The sequence below is a fragment of the Salvelinus alpinus genome, chromosome 15 (assembly GCF_045679555.1).
Source record: "Salvelinus alpinus chromosome 15, SLU_Salpinus.1, whole genome shotgun sequence".
Lineage (NCBI taxonomy): Eukaryota > Metazoa > Chordata > Actinopteri > Salmoniformes > Salmonidae > Salvelinus > Salvelinus alpinus.
This window is the reverse complement of record NC_092100.1, coordinates 52,945,020-52,966,303: the sequence shown is the minus strand read 5'-3', so window position 1 is coordinate 52,966,303 and position 21,284 is coordinate 52,945,020. Positions and strand designations below refer to the sequence as shown.

At 43.1% G+C, this 21,284-nt stretch overlaps 1 protein-coding gene and 1 long non-coding RNA gene across 2 annotated transcripts in view; one reads left to right on the top strand and one right to left on the bottom strand.

Annotated features, from left to right (window-relative positions):
- The window catches only part of LOC139540317 (copine-8-like), a 93,431-nt gene that overhangs the window by 26,947 nt on the left and 45,200 nt on the right, over nucleotides 1-21,284 (bottom strand). The window contains exons 6-9 of the mRNA XM_071344060.1: nucleotides 14,484-14,560; nucleotides 7,217-7,280; nucleotides 6,762-6,865; nucleotides 5,378-5,482 (exon numbers count right to left, since the gene is read on the bottom strand). Of these exons, the coding sequence (XP_071200161.1) occupies nucleotides 5,378-5,482; nucleotides 6,762-6,865; nucleotides 7,217-7,280; nucleotides 14,484-14,560 (350 nt within the window). The remainder of the gene's footprint in view (nucleotides 1-5,377; nucleotides 5,483-6,761; nucleotides 6,866-7,216; nucleotides 7,281-14,483; nucleotides 14,561-21,284) is intronic.
- On the top strand, nucleotides 3,456-16,741 carry LOC139540318 (uncharacterized). The gene is made up of 3 exons (XR_011668161.1): nucleotides 3,456-3,618; nucleotides 15,857-16,206; nucleotides 16,351-16,741. It is a non-coding gene; the product is annotated as an uncharacterized lncRNA (long non-coding RNA).

The window sequence follows — 21,284 nt, the reverse complement described above, 5'->3', positions numbered from 1 at the left end:
ATATTTCTCCAATGCCAAATCTGTGTGCATTGTTTGTAAAGAAACTGTCCTTATGCAAATAATTCAATCTGAGAAGTCAAAAGTTAGGTCTACCTTTCCACCCCAGACAGAGTCGGCCTACCGACGCAGAAAAATGTAAGCATTAACTGCTGGCTACTCTTCTTCGTGGCTTAACCCAACGAGAAGGTCACTTCTTTTCTCTCTAAAGGATGTCTGTATTTAAACATATTCTATTGTACAGAAAATGAATAGCTTAATTGATAGTGACAGAATTAGATTACTTCCCAAGCAAAGTCAACCTCTGAATAGCAAAGAAACTAAACAAGGATATTCCCATATGCATCAGAGTCACGTCTTTCCTGGGCATTTTAACAACTGTTTATAGCATAAAGCATCGCGGACCAAAGCGCAATTATAGATCACTTTATATAATCAGATCAGTTTTATTTTCTTCAACATCTTACGCTAACAAAGGGTAGAACTGTTTTTTTGTTGACATTTTCTTTAATAAAAGGTAGGCCTCTGGCATACCCTCTCATGCCACCTCAATTTGCGCCTCGGTTTTAATATAACCCTTCACTGACATGGAGGTAAGCTATTTAAAGAGTGAATGGTGGGTGGAGGAATTCACAGACAAATCGATAGATATAGCAGCCTATAGCCTAATTTTGTCTGTCAAACAGGTAGGCCTACCTCTTATTTCCTAAATAGGAAGAAATAGGCTCCAACACAAAGCCCTCTCGTCTCTATTTTCATTGCGAATTAGAGTGCTGCATTCCTCAACAATTACATAAATATAAACACATTCATAATAACACTAGAGGGAAATTGTGTTATGAATGTGACATTCTGCGTTATGGATGTGACAGCGTGCCAAAAGACAGACAGCAAATGATGACACATTTCATTCTAGATCATTAATGACAGATGTTTTATTTAAAATATTATACAATCACCTACTGAGTAATAGAATAAATATACAAAACTGAAACTGCATTCAAAGTTTTTTTTAAATATTTTTTTTTATAAGCTCTTGCTTTGTATTAATCTCACACCCTTTAGTCTGCCAAATGCAGGCTCCATGAAATGGTACCTCCTTCCCATTTGTCCAGAAAATGACATGGACCGGACAAATAGACCTGCAGCCACCCAAGCCTTGTCATCCTTGGCTGGCAAGATGTACACACATTCTGTGTGGTCGTTTCTCCTCAAGAATTGCATTTCACCAGCATCAGTCAGTCTTTACATGTTACCGGTCCCAAAAACTGCCTGTATATACACTGAGTAGACCAGTGCCTGTATATACACTGAGTAGACCAGAACATTAGGAAAACCTTCCTAATTGTGCTCAGAACAGCCTCAATTCGTCTACAAGGTGTCGGAAGCGTTCCATAAGGATGCTGGCCCATGTTGACACCAATGCCTCCCACAGTTGGCTGTCAAGTTGGCTGGATGTTTCTTGGTTGGTGGATCATTCTTGAGTGTGAAAAACCCAGCAGTGTTGCAGTTCTTGATACAAACCGGTGCGCCTGGCACCTACTACCATACCCCAATCAAAAGGAACTTACAATTTGTGTCTTGCCCATTCACCCTCTGAAGGGCACACATACACAATGCATGCCTCAATTGTTCCGAGGCTTAAACATCCTTCTTTAATCTGTCTCCTCCCCTTCATCAACACTCATTTGAAGTGGATTTAACAATGACATCAATAAGGGATCATGGCTTTCAACTGGATTCACCTGGTCAATGTATGTTATGTAAAGAGCAGGTGATCCTAATGTTATGTAGACTCGGTGTATACCTCTAACCCTAGACTCAGGGACTGATACACCCATTTCATGCCCTTGTTATTTAAGCTAGCTGGACTCATTCTTCACTCATCCCTTATCATCTCTACTACAGTACCAGTCAAAAGTTTGGGCACACCAACTCATTCAAGGGTTTTTCTTTCTTTTTACTATTTTCTACATTGTAGAATAATAGTGAAGACATCAAAACTATGAAATAACCAAAAAAGTGTTAGAAAAATCTAAATATATCTTATATTTGAGATTGATCAAAGAAGCCACCCTATTGCCTTGATGACAGCTTCACACACTCTTGGCATTCTCTCAACCAGCTTCATGAGGTAGTCACCTGAAATGCATTTCAGTTAACAGGTGTGCCTTGTTAAAAGTTCATTTGTGGAATTTCTTTCCTTCTTAATGCGTTTGAGCCAATCAGTTGTAGGGGTGGTATACAGAAGATAGCCCTACTTGGTAAAAGACCAAGTCCATATTATGGTAAGAACAGCTCAACTAAGCAAAGAGAAACAACAGTCCATCATTACCTTAAGACATGAAGGTCAGTCAATGCGGAACATTTCAAGAACTTTGAAAGTTTCTTCAAGTGCAGTCGCAAAAACCATCAAGCGCTATGATGAAACTGGCTCTCATTACCACAGGAAAGGAAGACCCAGAGTTACCTCTGCTGCAGAGGTTAAGTTCATTAGGGTTAACTGCACCTCAGATTGCAGCTCAAATAAATGCTTCACAGAGTTCAAGTAACAGACATCTCAACATAACTGTTCAGAGGAGACTGCGTGAATCAGGCCTTCATGGTCGAGTTGTTGCAAAGAAACTACTACTAAAGGACACCAATAATAAGAAGAAACTTGCTTGGGCCAAGAAAGACGAGCAATGGACATTAGACCGGTGGAAATCTGTCCTTTGGTCTGATGAGTCCAAATTTGAGATTTTTGGTTCCAACCACCGTGACATTGTGAGACGCAGAGTAGGTGAACGAATGATCTCTGCATGTGTGGTTCAAACCGTGAAGCATGGAGGAGGAGGTGTGATGGTGTTTTGCTGGTGACACTGTCTGTGATTTATTTAGAATTCAATGCACACTTAACCAGCATGGCTACCATAGCATTCTGCAGTGATACGCCATCCCATCTGGTTTGTGCTTAGTGGGACTATCATTTGTTTTTCAACAAGACAATGACCCAACACACCTCCAGGCTGTGTAAGGGCTATTTGACCAAGAAGGAGAGTGATGGAGTGCTGCATCAAATGACCTGGCCTCCACAATCACCTGACCTCAACCCAATTGAGATGGTATGGGATGATTTGGACCGCAGAGTGAAGGAAAAGCACCCAACAAGTGCTCAGCATATGTGGGAACTCCTTCAAGACTGTTGGAAAAGTATTCCAAGTGAAGCTGGTTTAGAGAATACAATGAGTGTCATTAGGTTGATGTCTTTCCTACGAAGGGTTAAAATTCTTAATTTTCGTTAATTGAAATGGTAAAAAAAAAGGTTTAATTGAATTATAACCTACCAGTGGCACAGGGTTAACACTTTCGTAGACATCTCTTGTCAGATTGTAAATCACCTCATGCTTGACAGCTGCAGTTCACAAGCATGCACTGGGCAGACTACACAGATAAAGACCAATGTTGTCACTGGGGGGGTACCTGTAGTTACTCAAGGAAGTAAACAAACTCAGCATGACTGGTGAAAGTTAATGGATTTTTAAGACCTTGATTATGAATTTAAGACCTTTATTATGCCACGTGATCACATGCAATGCTCCAGTTAGCTGAACAACGCATGATTGCAGGTCATATGAGAACGTGAGTACACCCGAAATAGATAAAGATTGCCCGCTACCTTTTTTGCTAACATAAAAATCCTTCGGAAGCAGTATGAAGGGCATGAATATTTTATCACGATCGTGCTTTGCAGTGATGCTGACATGTTATGAAGAGTCTAACGGTCACATCCGTTACCCTTAGAATGAGTACTGACAAAGAGAGAAAGGAAACCAATTATACATCACCTAAGCCCTTGATGAAAGTTAGCTTTGCACAGAAAGTTTACATACAATCATACTCGAAATGTATCCATAATAACAACTATTCCTCAAAAACGTCAACAGAATCAAAGCAGTCTTATCAGTCTACTCTGGCCTGCTTGGAGTACGCTACACAGTGAGAGCGTGCGTAATTGTACATGCTGAAGGCCGAGTCCCTTTATGGAGTTCATTTTTCCAAGGTAATGTACAGAACGGAGGCATTTATTCCTCTTATAACACAGTTGCCAAAAAGAAAACAACACATTTACTAGCAGAAATAAAACATTTTGTTATATTGTCAAATACTTCCTAATCCGTTGTTTGCTCGATTATTTCTATATTTATTGACGCAACACAGTCGTTCGTTCTTTATTTGCCATTGCCATGCTCGCTGGCGACGTTCTTATCCCTCGCTTGCTAGCTAGCTAAGGCTAAAACAGTCACAACCGCTGCAGCCAGAATAACAGCAAGGTAGCTGTTTTCTATTGACATTCATTTGGATGTATTCTTAACAATGAGCTGATAATGCACGATTTTGTCTGGCATAGCTAGAAAAGGTTGCCTTCTCAGGACACTTGTCAACAGTGACTGTTAATTACGAGATCGATCGCATATCAAACACTAGGCTAGAAGCTTGCTAGTTTGTTGCTAGCAAACCTGCCAATATGAAAACCAAATTCAAAAATACCAGTTCCTGAAAACAGCTGGTCAAACTAGAAACATGTGGGAGGATTTGACAGCTTTAGCGGCGGAGGGGACCGGAGAAATAATGTTCATCACTCACCATGTTAGGTCATCAGATGCTCCCCCCCCCAAAATGATCTGCAAATCAATGCTAGCTAGCTAAGTCTTTTCCTCGTTGGACCTTTGTAGCAAGTACGGTCTGCATGTGTGGGCGCATATTGCTTCATGATTGTAAGGTGTCCCAATATATTTTCAAATTGTCCCATTATCTGGTTTTAATGTCCATTATAGAGTTTCACAATTTATCAAGGCCACTTGGTGCTTATAATGATGTTAAGGCTATTGATGTTTTTATAATTTGACTGTGCGTCTTGATCATGCGTCTTGGTGGTTGGGGTATTTTTATTTTGTTGTCATAAAAAGAAGCTGTTACCGTGTTCCAACACATATGCTTTATGTTTCATAGTTGCAACAAAGCCACTCTACAAATATAACTATTTTACATATAGCCTACAGTAACATGCTGTAAATGAATGAAAACGGTATTGTGTTGTTTGAAAATGTTACCCAAGGCCTTCAAACACAACCACATTTATTTTTTTGCGATAGCATATAGGAATTACACCGTTAGAATGTTGCAGTCAGAATCACTGCTCATTAGCTTGAAGGGGGGTCCGGAGAAGAAGCCCAGCAGTTCTAGTGTTAACTGGAGTACTGTAGTGTAGTAACGTTGTGAAATGTAGCGTCACTACAAAAGGGACTATCAAAAGGGACTATCTCTGCCATTCTCCTTTTTATTTCAAAGTGCTGAATCTATGCATCGGCCAGTTACCTGCATCTAAGGAATGAGTTACCTGTCATAGTCTCCGTTGCACAGGGCCTTGACAGGGATCTTGAAGGCCTGCCACACTGGGTCCAGAGTGTTCTTCACCACCTCTGTCTTATGGCAGATAGTAAATCTAGAAACACACGCACACATACATGCACACACGCACAAACACAATGGCTGTCAGGACCCTTTCAAGACAACATGTTGTTTATAACTCCTACTTATTTAAAAAAAGAAAATGCTGTATAGAAGTCAAAACAACAGCAGCAGCTTCATGTTCTCATACGGGATACAGTGTGGCCATGTGGTCAGGGAGATCATGCTGCTGTTGTGCCCCGGAGCTAGCCATTTAAACTGCTTCAGTAAATATCCAGCTGCACAAAAGCCAAATGTGTTGAGTGCAAGATAGGGGAGTCAGCTCGCATAAAAACATCTGCTGGGCAAAGCCGTCCCGTACAATGTATGTTTAACTCAGGCTCACCCTTTATTTTCCTTGCCTTTCATTTCTCCTCTCATCCTTTCTTTCACGTCCACTCATCCCTTACCATCTATACTCCCTGTGCAAATGCTGGTTCGGGGAGGGGGGGTTTGAGGAGGAGGATTATTTAAGATACTGTTTGAAGAGGTAGGGTTTCAGATGTTTTCAGGAAGATGGGCAGGACTCTGCTGTCCAAGATTCAGAGGGAAGCTGGTTCCACTATTGGGGTTCCAGGACAGAGAAGAGCTTGGACTGGGCTGAGCGGGAGCTGCCCTCCCGCAGGGGTTGGAGGGCCAAGAGACCTACCTGAGGTGGCAGAACTGAGTGCTCAGGTTGTAGTGTTTTAGCAAAGCATGAAGGCAGGGAGGGGAAGTTCCTCTTGCTCTATGTAGGCAAGCACCATGGTCTTGTAGTGGATGTGAGCTTCAACTGGAAGCCAGTGGAGGATGCATAGGAGCAGCGTGACATGGGAGAACTTGGGAAGGTTGAACACCAGGCGGGCTGCGGCGTTCTGGATAAGTTGCAGGTGTTTGAGGGCACAAGCGGGAGGCCCAGCCAACAGAGAGATGCAGTAGTCCAGACAGGAGATGACGCTTGCTGTTCCGTAGGTAAGCACTCAACCCCTCTGAATCAGAGTTGTGGGGGGCTGCCTTAAATCGATGACCACGTCATCGGCACCCAGGGAGCAGTTGTTGTGGGGGGTTAACTGTCTTGCTCAATGGCAGATTTTTCCATCTTGCCAGCTCGGGGATTCGAACCAGTGACCTTTCGGGTTAGTGGCCCAATGCTCTTAACCGATAGGCTACCTGCCACCCATCACATAGTACAGTATACAGTATGTAAACAAACATGATTAGTGGTTGTGAATGAATCAAGTTTTAAATAGATTTTGTATGTAATAATAAATCAACGCTTGTTGTTGATGACTTACGATCCGTCTTCGTTACTGCGGTAGAAGACCAGAAAAGGATCGGATTTCCCAAAGAAGTCTTTCTTGTCCAACTTGTTCCCACAGAACTGCAGCATCACTGACTCCTAGAGAGAACAGGTTACAGATAAATGGAACAGACAGACAATAAAAACCACAGACTGGGACAATAGTCATTCTTCTCTGATTGCTTTTTCCCCCCTTCTAATTCTTTTACATTTCATGACCTGTTTTGATTGACTGAGTCCCTTAGTATTTAGTGAATTGTTTGTAGGAAAAAAGGCACCAAGTCATTGTTGTGCTCCCGTGTAGAGTATGTGGATATGTATGACTGAATAGCCACCGCTGAAAATGCTAAAGCCGTTCCATTTTCATGATGACTGTTCATTAAAAGGGGAACACTTACAACAGCTGCAGTTTTTTTTTAAGTTTTTTTTTTACACACGATAACCACTCACCCTGCAATTGCTCAGCTCCTCTGCTCTGACTTTGATGGTACCACACTTCTTCCCTGGAATCCCACTGTTAAAACACAAAAGAGAGAGACTAGAATCATCACTTCTGGCAGCGTTACTGTACATGTGTGTGTTGTTCATGGCTCTCCGTCCATTTTTGTATTTTATTTTAGGACACCTTTATTTATACAGGTAAGTGAATTTAAGAACAAATTCTTATTTACAATGACGACTTGTCCATCTAGCATGTCATACATCAATCGTCAATACCTTCCTTGACAAAGATGAGGCAGAAAGAAATTGACCAAGTAAAAATAGACAAATGAATGCCAGAACCCCAAGGCTTGATTTAGACTGGAGAGAGAGAGAGCAACATAGTTTTTCATTTGGCTAAATAGAGCTATATAATGTTGCTGGAATTATGCAATAACATGCATGGAGGAAAATAGATGGCAAATTGAAGTGAGTCTTTGAAATGCAACCGGGGCTCTCGGAGGCCCAGCGAGAGAAGCTCTCACTGAAATGGACTGACTGGGTGAGCAGTGAGCACAAAACCTTGGCACTGGAGGGGAGGTGGGTGGGGGGGGGGGGTAAAAGAGAGAGAGGGTATAGGAAAGAGAAGGCTGGATAAAGAAGACGAATGGCATTGAACTAACTATGCAGTTCATACAAGTCCTTCCATTAAAATTATCTACACAGTTGATATGGTTCCCTTTCAGTCAGTCAAATCGGTACAACACAGCTATGGGGAGTTCATACGCTAACGCCCTCTACTGAAGAACGTTAGAATCACGCCTGAGAAGGCCAATGAACACCGTGCCTCACCGGAAGTCCGGCCTTCCACAGGTGATAAACCCAAGGCATGAATTCATTCCTTCAAATCTCCTGCTCTTCACCTCGAGCTGAGCAGAACAATTTCACGTATTCTTTCAAAATAAATATGGGAACGCGAAATACAAGGGTTTACTTCAACTTACCACTCACACTTGAGGAGGACGTGCTCATCCTTCTGGACATTGTGTGTTAAAAGCTTGGTAACTGGTTTTGTGATTTTCCTGCTGAATCTGTTAGTTAATCTTCTGCGTGTTTAGCCTGGCTAATTGGCTGAGTAATGTAACCAAAACAACGAAAGCTAACAAGCCGGGCTCGGGTTCAAGACCTTGTCTAAATAAATAAAAAAGATACTCACGTTTTGTTGTCTGTCTCGACGCGGTGCATGCTCCATCTGCCCCCGCTTGGGTCAGCATGTGTGCGGGACGGTGACAGTAACAGTGGCTTGCACGTGGCTGTCACTGTTCCCCTAGTCCATGGTGCGCGCAAGTTCCTTTGGGAAACGTGTGGTTCCTTTGGGAAACGTGTGGAATTCTTATGGCTTCCTGTCACGGGTGCCCGTACCTCGGCTGGATATGAGTTACGTGACCCAAGGATGATTTGGGGCTTTAGTCAGAAAATATCTTGTCTCCCTGGGCTGAGGCATGCGAAAGCTGCCCTAGCTCAACCCGGTTGCTATGCTATCTATCACCGGCTAAGGGAGGCGACGTGAAGGGAGAGAACGGCCGGGTCGGTGGGCATGCCAGGCCGCCTGTACCTGCCTCGGTCAAACACGTTTACCTCTCATCCCAAAGATGGTCGATGATCAGGTCTTATGTGGACGCGATCAGGCTAGCTAAACAGCTCTGCATAGCGTGCTACCCACAGGTTAGCTGACTCGTCAAGGCGAGCTAGCTAGTGTACTGCCATTGGTGATTCCTGCCTCCCATTTTGGAATTGATTGTGTAGCTCTCTTGTTTAGCATACGTAAGTTCTGCAGCTGCACCATGTCACTGGCCCCAGTGTAGCCCACAGTGTGCTTACATCTGGGACGGGAGAGAGTCATTAGGCAGCGCACAGATTGCACAATACCTGGGTCCAACAGGCATTCCTGTCAGGTTGGAACTCTGGGTGGTCTGCCGTGGGCCATTTCATTTGGTTTACGCTAAGGTTGGCATGGGGCTGAAGTCGGGCCCTCTCCTTGTTCGGGCGGCGTTCAGCGGTCGACGTCACCGGTCTTCTAGCCATCGCCGATCCACCTTTCATTTTCCATTTGTTTTGTCTTGTTTTCACACACACCTGGTATTCCTTCCCTCGTTACATGTTGTGTATTTAACCCTCTGTTCCCCCCATGTCTGTGTGTGTAATTGTTTATTGTCAGGTTGGCACTCTTCCAGCTGGTTTGCGCCGGGTTATATTTTACACCCGTGCTTTTTGACAGACTGTACTTTGTACCTTGTTATTTTTGTACTTAGTGCTGCCTCACTTGTTCTGAGGGCATTTGTTTTTGTGACGCGGTTGCGTTCTATTCATATATTGCCTCAGTAAAGTGCCTTGTCCACTCATCTCTGCTCTCCTGTGTCTGACTTCCAATGCACCAGCTACACCCACACCTTGACAGGGGCGTGATTTCATATCCCTATAGCTATGTTGTACGGAGTTGACCGACTGAAAGGGAACGTATAGTTATGGCTATAACTAATGTTCCCTGTAGGAGGGAAATGAGGTACAACACCTGTTCGGCCCCGCACCGCCCGGTTCTGGGCTCGATGAACAGCGGGCGATACTGAATGGAACTGTCACATTCGCTGTCTTCGTGGAAATGACCGGACCAAGGTGCAGCGTGGTAAGCGTACATTTTTTTATTTTGAATGTCGCCAACAAAAACAAGAAACAACAAAAACGAACGTGACTCTGACTAGGGTTATACAGGCCACTAACACAGACGACTACCCACAACTAAGGTGGAAAAACAGGCTGCCTAAGTATGATTCCCAATCAGAGATAACGATAGACAGCTGTCCCTGATTGAGAACCATACCCGGCCAAAACATAGAAACAGAAAAACATAGAAATAAAGAAACTAGAATACCCACCCTAGTCACACCCTGGCCTAACCAAAATAGAGAATAAAAGCCTCTCTATGGCCAGGGCGTGACAGGAACAAACTTATCTGTGCCTCGGGTTTATCACTTGTGGCTTCCGGTGAAGCACACTGTTCATTGGCCTTGTCAGGATTGGTTCAAACGTTCTTCAGTAGTGCAAAAACTCCCCATAGCTGTGTTGTACCTTGTTTCCCACCTTCAGGGAACAGTTAGTCATAACTATACGTTCTCAACTATAGTCTAGAACGGGGACAATCTATACTTTTTTGGGCTCAACTTCCCATTTTTAAGTGAAAAGAATATATCTGGACCAGCACAGTAGGGTGGGTATCACAGGACAATGTAAAAAGGGGTATACCGCTCATGTGTAATAGTATAATAAATGCGGTGTGAAAAGTTCATGGCAGTCATTATTATCATCTGGATAAATTATCACATGTTTATCTCAATGCCTGTTTGTGGTGTGCTCCTAAGAGCATCTGTCTACAGCCAGCATCGTTTAGTTCTGCACATATTTAGTTCTGCACATATGCTCCTCCTTTGCTCTGCTCTTTAGTTGTAAAATCTTCCTCCACTCCACTGAACACAAGTGCCACGCTTTTGACTCGGCCGTCTCCATGTAAATAGGAGGTGCCACTTTAAGATACTGTGGACCGGCTGCACACACACACACACACACACACACACACACACACACACACACACACACACACACACACACACACACACACACACACACACACACACACACACACACACACACACACACACACACAGAATGAGTGTAGCCTGAGATGATTATAAAACTCAACAGCGGCACATTCTTATATCATCGTCTTGTGTCATTCTTCTGCAGACCCATTCAGCTGCAACAACCCATTGATTCATTGTGTATATACATTTGCCACATGCACACACGTGCATACACACAGACACACACAAACAGTCACACACTCAGTCAGACACGCGCAGGCAGGCAGGCACGCACGCACGCACACAGACAAACAATCATCTCAGGCAAACACAAACACACACAGTGGGGTGAGGGCCACACCTTACGGTTCACACATGAAGAACACACCCTGCTCTCAGTGCCTCAGGAAGAAAATAAATGGACATTCAACACATTGCATGCGTCCCAAATAGCACCCTATTCATTATATAGTGCACTAGACCCCTACTGGGCCAGGTCAAAAGGAGTGCACTATAAAGGGAATAGGTGTCACACCCTGACCTTAGAGAGTCGTTTTATTTCTCTATTTGGTTAGGTCAGGGTGTGATTTGGGGTGGGCATTCTATGTTTTGTGTTTCTATGTTTTGGCCGGGTGTGGTTCTCAATCAGGGACAGCTGTCTATCGTTGTCTCTGATTGGGAATCATACTTAGGCAGCCTGTTTTGCCACCTTAGTTTTGTGGGATGTTGTTTTTTGTTAGCTCTGTGAAGCCTACAGAACGTGACGTTCGTTATTCTTTTGTTGTTTTGTTTGGTGTTCTGAGAAATAAAAATCATGAACACGTACCACGCTGCACCTTGGTCCACTTCTTCCGACGGGCGTTACAATAGGGTGCCATTTGGGACGCAGATATTTTCCTCTTTGCACTAATGGTTCCCCCCTGAGGAACCATTAGTGGAGGTGACAGAGGGGCTCCTAACACTAACAAATCTGCTTCATGATATACCAGGCCATATTGTACAGTATTTTACATTATACTGGAATACATCACTGAAGATAAAGCATGTATATTTGTAGCGCACAGCACAGGCCATAGTAGCCTTTTTTCCAGAGCGGCCATATTGCTTTTATTAAAAAATTAATTTACAAATTTGCACTTCCAATTTGTGTAAGACTTCCCAGTTGGAAACTATTCATCACATTTAGTTGACAGTGCATATTAATCAACATTTAAGTTCTCTTCAATGTAAAAGTGCTGTGGTTAGATGCTAATGTTCATTTGTAATTCCAGTTCAATTTCAACTCTAGTCAATTTGAGGAATTTCCAATAAGACTCCTGGCTCCTTGATAACTCATGCCTCAATATGACACAGATTAACATAGCGACATGGCTGCCAAATTAACGCATGTGTATTTTTAACTTGATAATAATTCACTTGAGGATGTGTAATCATCTTTGTTATTTATTTTTTTAAACATGGTGAAACATCATGCAAGTGGAGCCCCTCCGTATCCCATTGTGTAAAAAAACAGCAGCTGGCAACAACGACACTGTTGGCATCCCATACAGTGTATAAAAAACATTTCTGGATGGGAAAGGGAACTGTCATTCTCTAAGTGAATTCTTATGTTCTATTTGTATTTCAAAAGTATTCAGACCACATTTTGTTACGTTACAGCCTTCTTCTAAAATGTATTAAATACATGTTTTTCCTCAGCAATGTACACACAATAGCCCATAATGACAAAGAGAAAACAGGTTTTTAGAAATGTTTGCAAATATATTAAATTAGAAAAACTGAAATGCCTTATTTACATACGTAAGTACTCAGAACTTTTTCTATGAGACTCGAAATTGAGCTCAGTTGCATCCTGTTTCCATTGATCATCCTTGAGATGTTTCTACAACTTGATTGGAGTCCACCTGTGGTAAATTCAATTGATTGGACATGATTTGGAAATGCACACACCTGTCTATATAAGGTCCCACAGTTAACAGTGCATGTCAGAGCAAAAACCAAGCCATGAGGTCGAAAGATTTGTCCGTAGAGCTCCGAGACAGGATTGTGTCGAGGCACAGATCTGGGGAATGGTACCAAAAAAATGTCTGCAGCATTGAAGGTTCCCAAGAACACAGTGGCCTCCATCATTTTTAAATGGAAGAAGTTTGGAACCACCAAGACTCTTCCTAGAGCTGGCCGCCCGGCAAAAAACTGAGCAATCGGGGGAGAAGGGCCTTGGTCAGAGACCAAGAACCCGATGGTCTCTCTGACAGAGCTCTTGAGTTCCTCTGTGGAGATGGGAGAACCATCCAGAAGAACACCATCTCTGCAGCACTCTACCAATCAGGCCTTTATGGTAGATTACCCAGACGAAAGCCACTCCTCAGTAAAAGGTACATGACAGCCCGCTTGGAGTTTGCCAAAAGGCACCTAAAGACACTCATAGACCATGAGAAACAAGATTCTCTGGTCTGATGAAACCAAGATTGCACTCTTTGGCCTGAATGCCAAGCGTCACGTCCGGAGGAAATCTGGCACCACGCCTACGGTGAAGCATGGTGGTGGCAGCATCATGCTGTGGGGATGTTTTTCAGCGGCAGGGACTGGGAGGCTAGTCAGTTTCGAGGCAAAGATGAACGGAGCAAAATACAGAGAGATCCTTGATGAAAACCTGCTTCAGAGTACTCAGGACCTCAGACTGGGGCGAAGGTTCACCTTCCAACAGCACAATGACCATAAGCACACAGCTAAGATAACGCAGGAGTGGCTTCGGGAGAAGTCTCTGAATGTCCTTGAGTTGCCCAGCCAGAGCCCGGACTTGAACCCGATCGAACATCTATGGATAGACCTGAAAATAGCTGTGCAGTAACACTCCCCATCCAACCTGACAGAGATTAAGAGGATCTGCAGAGAAGAATGGAAGAAACCTCCCAAATACAGGTGTGCAAAGCTTGTAGCGTCATACCCAAGAAGACTCCAGGCTGTAATCGCTGCCAGAGGTGCTTCAACAAAGTACTTAGTAAAGGGTCTGAACACTTATGTAAATGTAATATTTCAGTTTTAAATTTGTAATACATTTGCTAACATTTCTAAAAACCTGTTTTTGATTTCTCATTATGGGGTATTGTGTGTAGATTGATGAAGAACATTAAAAAAAAATCTAATTTAGAATAAGGCTTTAATGTAACAATATGTGGAAAAAGTCAAGGGGTCTGAATACTTTCCGAATGCATTGTACATCAACTGAGTTTCATTAAATAGGCACGAACAGGGTTCTTTTAATGCTCAACATTAATTTGTGGTAACCTTGCTTAGCCAACAACAGTGTATTAACAGTGTTGTTGGCTAAGCAATGTATACACAGTGTTAGTGTTACACTATACACAGTGTAACAGTGTATAGTGTATTAGGAATCATGTTATTAATGATCAATCTATTTCCTTAATTGACTGGAATTGCAACGATATTGTCCCCAATGTGGAATATACTGTACATCAATGGAATACCAACGACGCAAAATTTCAAATAAAATAGAACCCTTTAAACCATGTAAATTATGTGGCCTCTTGGGCCTGGCTTTTTATAATGAGGACAAAATAGGCCAAAAATAGCAACAATAGGGTAAAGGGTAGTGTGTGTGTGTGTGTGTTTGTGACAGAACGGTACAGTACATTACTTACATGAGAGGTTTTTCCACGCAGCTTCCCATGGAGCCCACCACCTCCCCCAGGGTACAGAATGCCTGGCCCAGGAAGTCCTACACACACACACATACGAGAAAGAGCGAGTGAGAGTGTGTGAGAGAAATGGCCCAAAAGATAGATGAGAAATAAACAAATTTGATATACATTTTTTGTAAGATTTTCAGAACGTAATGAGCACAAATGCTATGCGAGCAGATCAAGGAGGTTCAAATGGAAAAAAAGTGACCCTGATTCCAATCTTCCTCCATCTACCTGCCAAACCCCTGACTTAGCTTGGCTTAGCCTGGCTTAGCCCCCACCATGCCAGAGCCCAAGATCATTTCCTAGGATATTTACGTTTCGACTAAATCTTTTTTTGTAAAGCTTCTCTATTAAATCCTATGAGCATATGGGATGAAGAATGACATTGATACGAGATGAAAAAAGCCTAATAATAAATAAGGTAATTTTATAGATGCTTTCGTTCTCACTGACTTACAGGTAACACAGAGTTAACACAAATAGCACATACACATTGTTCCCAGGTGAGAATCAAACCTACAACCTGGTCTTCTACAGTAGGCGCCCCGTCATGCCCTAACCAACTGAGCCATGGAAGGTGTGAAAGCCATGTAGCTTTTACCATTTGACACAAACAGAGGGTCTTGAGTCTCTCTCTGTTTGCCCAATATAATGTGGTGGCTCACACAAGTAGAGAGGGTAGTATTGTTTAGTTTTGTATGCGTGGTGTTGTTCGCACAGGCCCTTTGGGCTGGGGCAATGAAATTAAACTCAGTGTGTTGAGACTCAAAAGAGTGAGGACTTGTACTATGCTACTGGGCCCAGCCTGGCTCTGCGTATAATACATTCACTTGACAGATGAGCTGTGTTTGGTCCAGCGGGCAGAAAGCTGCACCCAGGATCTATTCTGCCTGTCAGTGATTATCACTCCTCTCCCCTTGTCCCATCGTGCAACTTGGGCCCATTGCTCTTCTTCGGAAAGAGAGAGTGAGGAAAACAGCCATCCCTCCTAGTTGCTAGCTAGCCTCGCAGCATAGCCATGCAGTGAAAGCAAGCCAACCAACTAAACTAAAAGATCTTTACAACTTTTGATCAAAAATCATTTTGTCAGATAAAGAAAAGCATAAGCTTCCCACATTGGTAACACCAAAGTTTGGTAGCAAGTTTGGTAGCAAGGTCCAGCTAGTCAAAAAGGTGCAAACGTTTGAACAGAGATAAGAAGATAGGCCAGGACGTTTGCAACATTATATAGTCTATTGTAATATCGGTTAATGATATTTGATATTATGTTCATTGATCGTTTTGGATGGTTTGGATATGTGTCCTAAACTTCTTCTTTTTTAAGGCAGAAACACCAGTGAATGGAGACAGCACCTGGTTTTGTTCTCTGCACCCCAGCACTGCCTATTCACTGGCCCGAGCACTACATCTGCCCCCAGTATTGACTGGTCATCGGCCCCAGCCCATCTCACGCACTGAGCTGCAGTGCAGAATTAGAAACAATCTCCATGCAGGACCTGGAGAGCTCTATCCTGGGCCCACCTCCAAGACCTACTCCACTGGCTTGCTCCTCACCAATGCCACAGAACAGCAGCAGAAGTAGCAGGGGTGTGAGAAGAAGGGCGAAAGGACTTGCAGACTTCACACTTAACACATCACTCGCAAAGGCATTGCAAATGATTGAAGACTTGTCCCAGAGGTAAATACAAATATTTTCAGACTCCTCCCTTTACTCGGATCCCCTTTCCTCTCTTCTGTTGTCCTTTTTCCTCCTCGCCTCACCATGCACACTGCTCTCCAGGCACTCCTAATTTCCCCACCCCTCTTCTCATCCTATCCACAGGGCCCTGGCACCTATAGCTGATTTCATGGATGAACTCTCGCCAAAACTCTGGCAGGAATTAGATCACCAGCTGCATGAGTTTGTGTATGACTTCAAGAAGAGGACATGGACCGAACAACTGGGAACACAGTGAAATGAACTTCTGTTGTTGTTCTGACATCTCTGGAGCCAGACACTAGACGTTCAATGTTATTCCATAGACACTTCAGTTGTTCACATGTCTGTTCATAGCAGACACTGTAATATTGTTCAGAAATATTTGTAACTACACTGACTTACATTTATTCCATTGACACTTGTTTACTTGTCTGGTCTCAGACACTTTTGTATTGTGGTTTACGTTCAGAGCTCATAAGCAAGAATAAAAGTTTTTATTTTTGTGTGCTGAAAAGTTTTTATTTTTGTGTTTCTTCATCTCAATACAAGGTGTTTCGATGCATTCTATTTGAACAGCAAGTGCAAGTGCTGACAATGTACAGAAGTGCCACAGACTTTACAGGCTTTCTACTGGGTGTTGTTCAATCTAATCTAAATTACTGCTCACTGAGACGTCATAGAATCAGGTTTCATTTTATTAACAAGATTAAAACTCTAAATGTTAGGCCAAAGTACTTTGGTTCACAGTGCACACAAAGAACTGTGTGTCCATCAAGGGGTGTGTGTGAGCAGTTCAAACAAAGGCCTTTTCTGCATGACTGCTTGGCCTTGGGTTGAGCTGTCCTCTCCTAACCACGTTTTCCTGCCACATGTCCGGGGGGAGATCCTTCAACTTGTTTAACTTGCAAGAAATGTTGCCCTGGAACTTGGAGATTGCCCGTAGCCTTTTCAGGGCTACACTCGATTGGACGACCAAGAATCCTAATCCCTGCAGCCATGATACCAAATGCATTCTCTGACTCTGACAACGAGAGTGGTAGTAGTTCCAGGTACGCCCAAGTTCATTGAAATGGACACCTGTGAATGAGAGGTAACGAGAATATACAGTACCAGTCGAAGGTTTAGACACACCTACTCATTCAAGTGTTTTTCTTAATTTTTTACTATTTTCTACATTGTAGAATTTGCTTTGCACACTCTTGACATTCTCTCAACCAGCTTCATGAGGTAGTCACCTGGAATGGATTTCAATTAACAGGTGTGCCTTGTTAAATTAATTTATTATTTTCTTTGTAATGCGTTTGAGCCAATCAGTTGTGTTGTGACAAGGTAGGGGTGGTATACAGAAGATAGTCCTATTTGGTAAAAGGCTAAAATAAGCAAAGAGAAATGACAGTTCACTTTAAGACATGAAGGTCAGTCAATGCGGAAAACAAAGAACTTTGAAAGTTTCTTCAAGAGCAGTCGCAAAAAACATCAGGCGCTATGAGGAAACTGGCTCTCATGAGGACCGCCACAGGACAGGAAGACCCAGAGTTACTTCTGCTGCAGAGGATAAATTCATTAGAGTTAACTGCAACTCAGATTGCAGCCCAAATAAATGCCTCACAGAATTCAAGTAACAGACACATCTCAACATCAACTGTTCAGAGGAGACTGAGTGAATCAGGCCTTCATGGTCGAATTGCTACAAAGAAACCACTACTAAAGGACACCAATAAGAAGAGACTTGCTTGGGCCAAGAAACCCAAGCAATGGACATTTTTATTTAACCCTTATTTTACCAGGTAAGTTGACTGAGAACACATTTTCTTTAACAGCAACAACCTTTGCCAAGATAATCCACCCACCTGTCAGGTGTGGCATATCAAAAAGCTGATTAAAAAGCATGATCATTACACAGGTGTACCTTCTGCTGGGGACAATAAAAGGCCACTCTAAAATGTGCAGTTTTGTCACAACACAATGCCACAGATGCCTCAGTTTTGAGGGAGCGTGCAATTTGCATGCTGACTGCAGGAATGTCCACCAGAGCTGTTGCCAGAGATTTTAATGTTAATTTCTTTACCATAAGCCACCTCCAAAGTTGTTTTAGTGAATTTGGCAGTATGTCCAACCGGCCTCACAACCGCAGATCACGTGTAACCACGTCAGCCTAGGACCTCCACATCTGGCTTCTTCAGGACCGTCTGAGCCCAGCCACCCGGAGAGCTGATGAACTGAGGTATTTCTGAGTATTTCTGTCTGTAATAATGCCCTTTTGTGGGGAAAAACTCGTTCTGATTGGCTGTGCCTGGCTCCCCATTGGGTAGGTCTATGCCCTCACGGGCCCACCCATGGCTGCGCCCCTGCCCAGTCATGTGAGGGTGCGGGCAGCAATCGGTTGAAGAGCATGCACTTGGTTTTACATGCGTTTAAAAGCAGTTGGAGGTGTTGTATGGCATTGAAGCTCGTTCAGAGGTTTGTCAGCACAGTGTCCAAAGAAGGGCTGGATGTATATAGAATGGTGTCGTCTGCGTAGAGGTGGATCAGAGAATCACCAGCAGCACTGACATATACAGAGAAAAGAGTCGGCCCGAGAATTGAACCCTGTGGCACCCCCATAGAGAGGTTCCGGACAACAGGCGCTCCGATTTGACGCACTGAACTCTATCTGAGAAGTAGTTGGTGAACCAGTCATTTGAGAAGCCATGCTGTTGAGTCTGCCGATAAGAATGCGGTGATTGACAGAGTCGAAAGCCTTGGCCAGGTCGATGAAGTCGGCTGCACAGTACTGTCTTTTATCGTTGGCAGTTATGAGATTGTTTAGGACCTTGAGCTGCAGGGGGTGCTGAGGTGTTGGCCGGGGTAGCCAGGTGGAAAGCATGGCCAGCCAAAGAGAAATGCTTATTGAAATGATCAATTATCTTAGATTTATCGGTGGTGACAATGTTTCCTATCCTCAATGCAGTGGGCAGCTGGGAGGAGGTGCTCTTATTCTCCATGAACTTTGCAGTGTCCCAAAACTTTTTGGAATTATTGCTACAGGATGCAAATTTCTGTTTGAAAACGCTAGCCTTAGCTTTCCTAACTGACTGTGTATATTGGTTCCTGACTTCCCTGAAAAAGTTGCATATCGCAGGGGCTATTCGATGCTAATGCAGAACGCCACAGGACGTTTTTGTGCTGGCCAAGGGTAGTCAAGTCTGGGGTGAACTAAGGGCTATATCTATTCTTAGTTCAACATTTTTTGAATGGGGCGTACTTATTTAAGATGGAGAGGGAAGCACTTTAGCAGAGAAACCATGCATCCTCTACTGACGGGATGAGGTCAATATCCTTCCAGGGTACCCGGGCCAGGTCGATTAGAAAGGCCTGCTCACTGAAGTGTTTTAGGGAGCGTTTGACAATGATGAGGGGTGGTCGTTTGACCGTGGACTCATTACGCACGCAGGCAATGAGGCAGTGATCGCTGAGATCCTGGTTGAAGACAACAGAGGTGTACTTAGAGGGAAAGTTGGTCAGGATGATATCTAAGAGGGTGCGGATTTAAGGTTGTACCTGGTAGGTTCCTTGATAATTTGTGTGAGATTGAGGGCATCTATCTTAGATTATAGGACGACCGGGGTGTTAAGCATGTCCCAGTTTAGGTCACCTAACAGTACGAACTCCGAAGATAGATGGGGGTCAATCAATTCACATATGGTGACCAGGGCACAGCTGGGGGCTGAATGGGGTCTATAACAAGCGGCAATGGTGAGAGACTTGTTTCTGGAAAGGTGGATTTTTTAAAAGTAGATGCTCAAATTGTTTGGGCACAGACCTGGGTAGTATGACAGAACTCTGCAGGCTATCTCTGCAGTATATTGCAACTCCGCAGTTCTATCTTATCAGAAAATGTTGTAGTTAGGGATGGAAATTTCAGGATTTTTGGTGGCCTTCCTAAGCCAGGATTCAGACACAGCTAGGACATCCGGGTTGGCGGAGTGTGCTAAAGCAGTGAATAAAATAAACTTAGGGAGGAGGCTTCTAATGTTAACATGCATGAAACCAAGGCTTTTATGGTTACAGAAGTCAACAAATGAGAGTGCATGGGGAATGGGAGTGGAGCTAAGCGCTGCAGGGCCTGGGTTAAAACTTCTTATGGCTGCAATCACGGTAACGGGATGATATGACAATAGCCAGTGAAAGTGCAGGGCGCCAAATTCAAAACAACAAAAATCTCATAATAAAAATTCCTCAGACATACATGTTTCTTATACCATTTTAAAGGTAATCTTGTTGTTAATCCCACCAAAGTGTCTGATTTCAAATATGCTTTTCAGCGAAAGCACTACAAACGATTATGTTAGGTCACACCAAACCACAATAAGCACAGCCATTTTTCCAGCGAAAGATAGCAGTCACAAAAAGCAGAAATATAGCTAAAATGAATCACTAACCTTTGATGATCTTCCTCAGATGACACACATAGGACTTCATGTTACACAATACATGCATGTTTTGTTTTATAAAGTTCATATTTATATAAAGAAATCTGTGTTTACATTGGCGCGTTACATTCATTAGTTCCAAAAACATCCAGTGATAGTGCATAGCCACATCGTTTCAACAGAAATACTCATCATAAATGTAGATGATAATACAAGTTATACACATGGAATTACAGATATACCTCTCCGTAATGCAACCGCTGTGTCAGATTTCCTCAAAAAATTACGGAAAAAGCAAACCATGCAATAATCTGAGACGGAGCTCAGAACAAGAGTCAAATTAGCCACCATGTTGGAGTCAACAGAAACCAGAAATTACATGATAAATATTCCCTTACCTTTGATGATCTTCATCAGAATGCACTCCCAGGAATCCCAGGTCCACAATAAATGCTTGATTTGTTCGATAATGTCCGTTATTTATGTCCAATTAGCTACTTTGGTTAGCGCGTTTGGTAAACAATTCCAAAGTCACAAAGCGCGTTCACTAAAACGTGACGAAATGTCCAAAAGTTCAGTAACAGTCAGTAGAAACATGTCAAACGATGTATTGAATCAATCTTTAGAATGTTGTTCAAATAAATC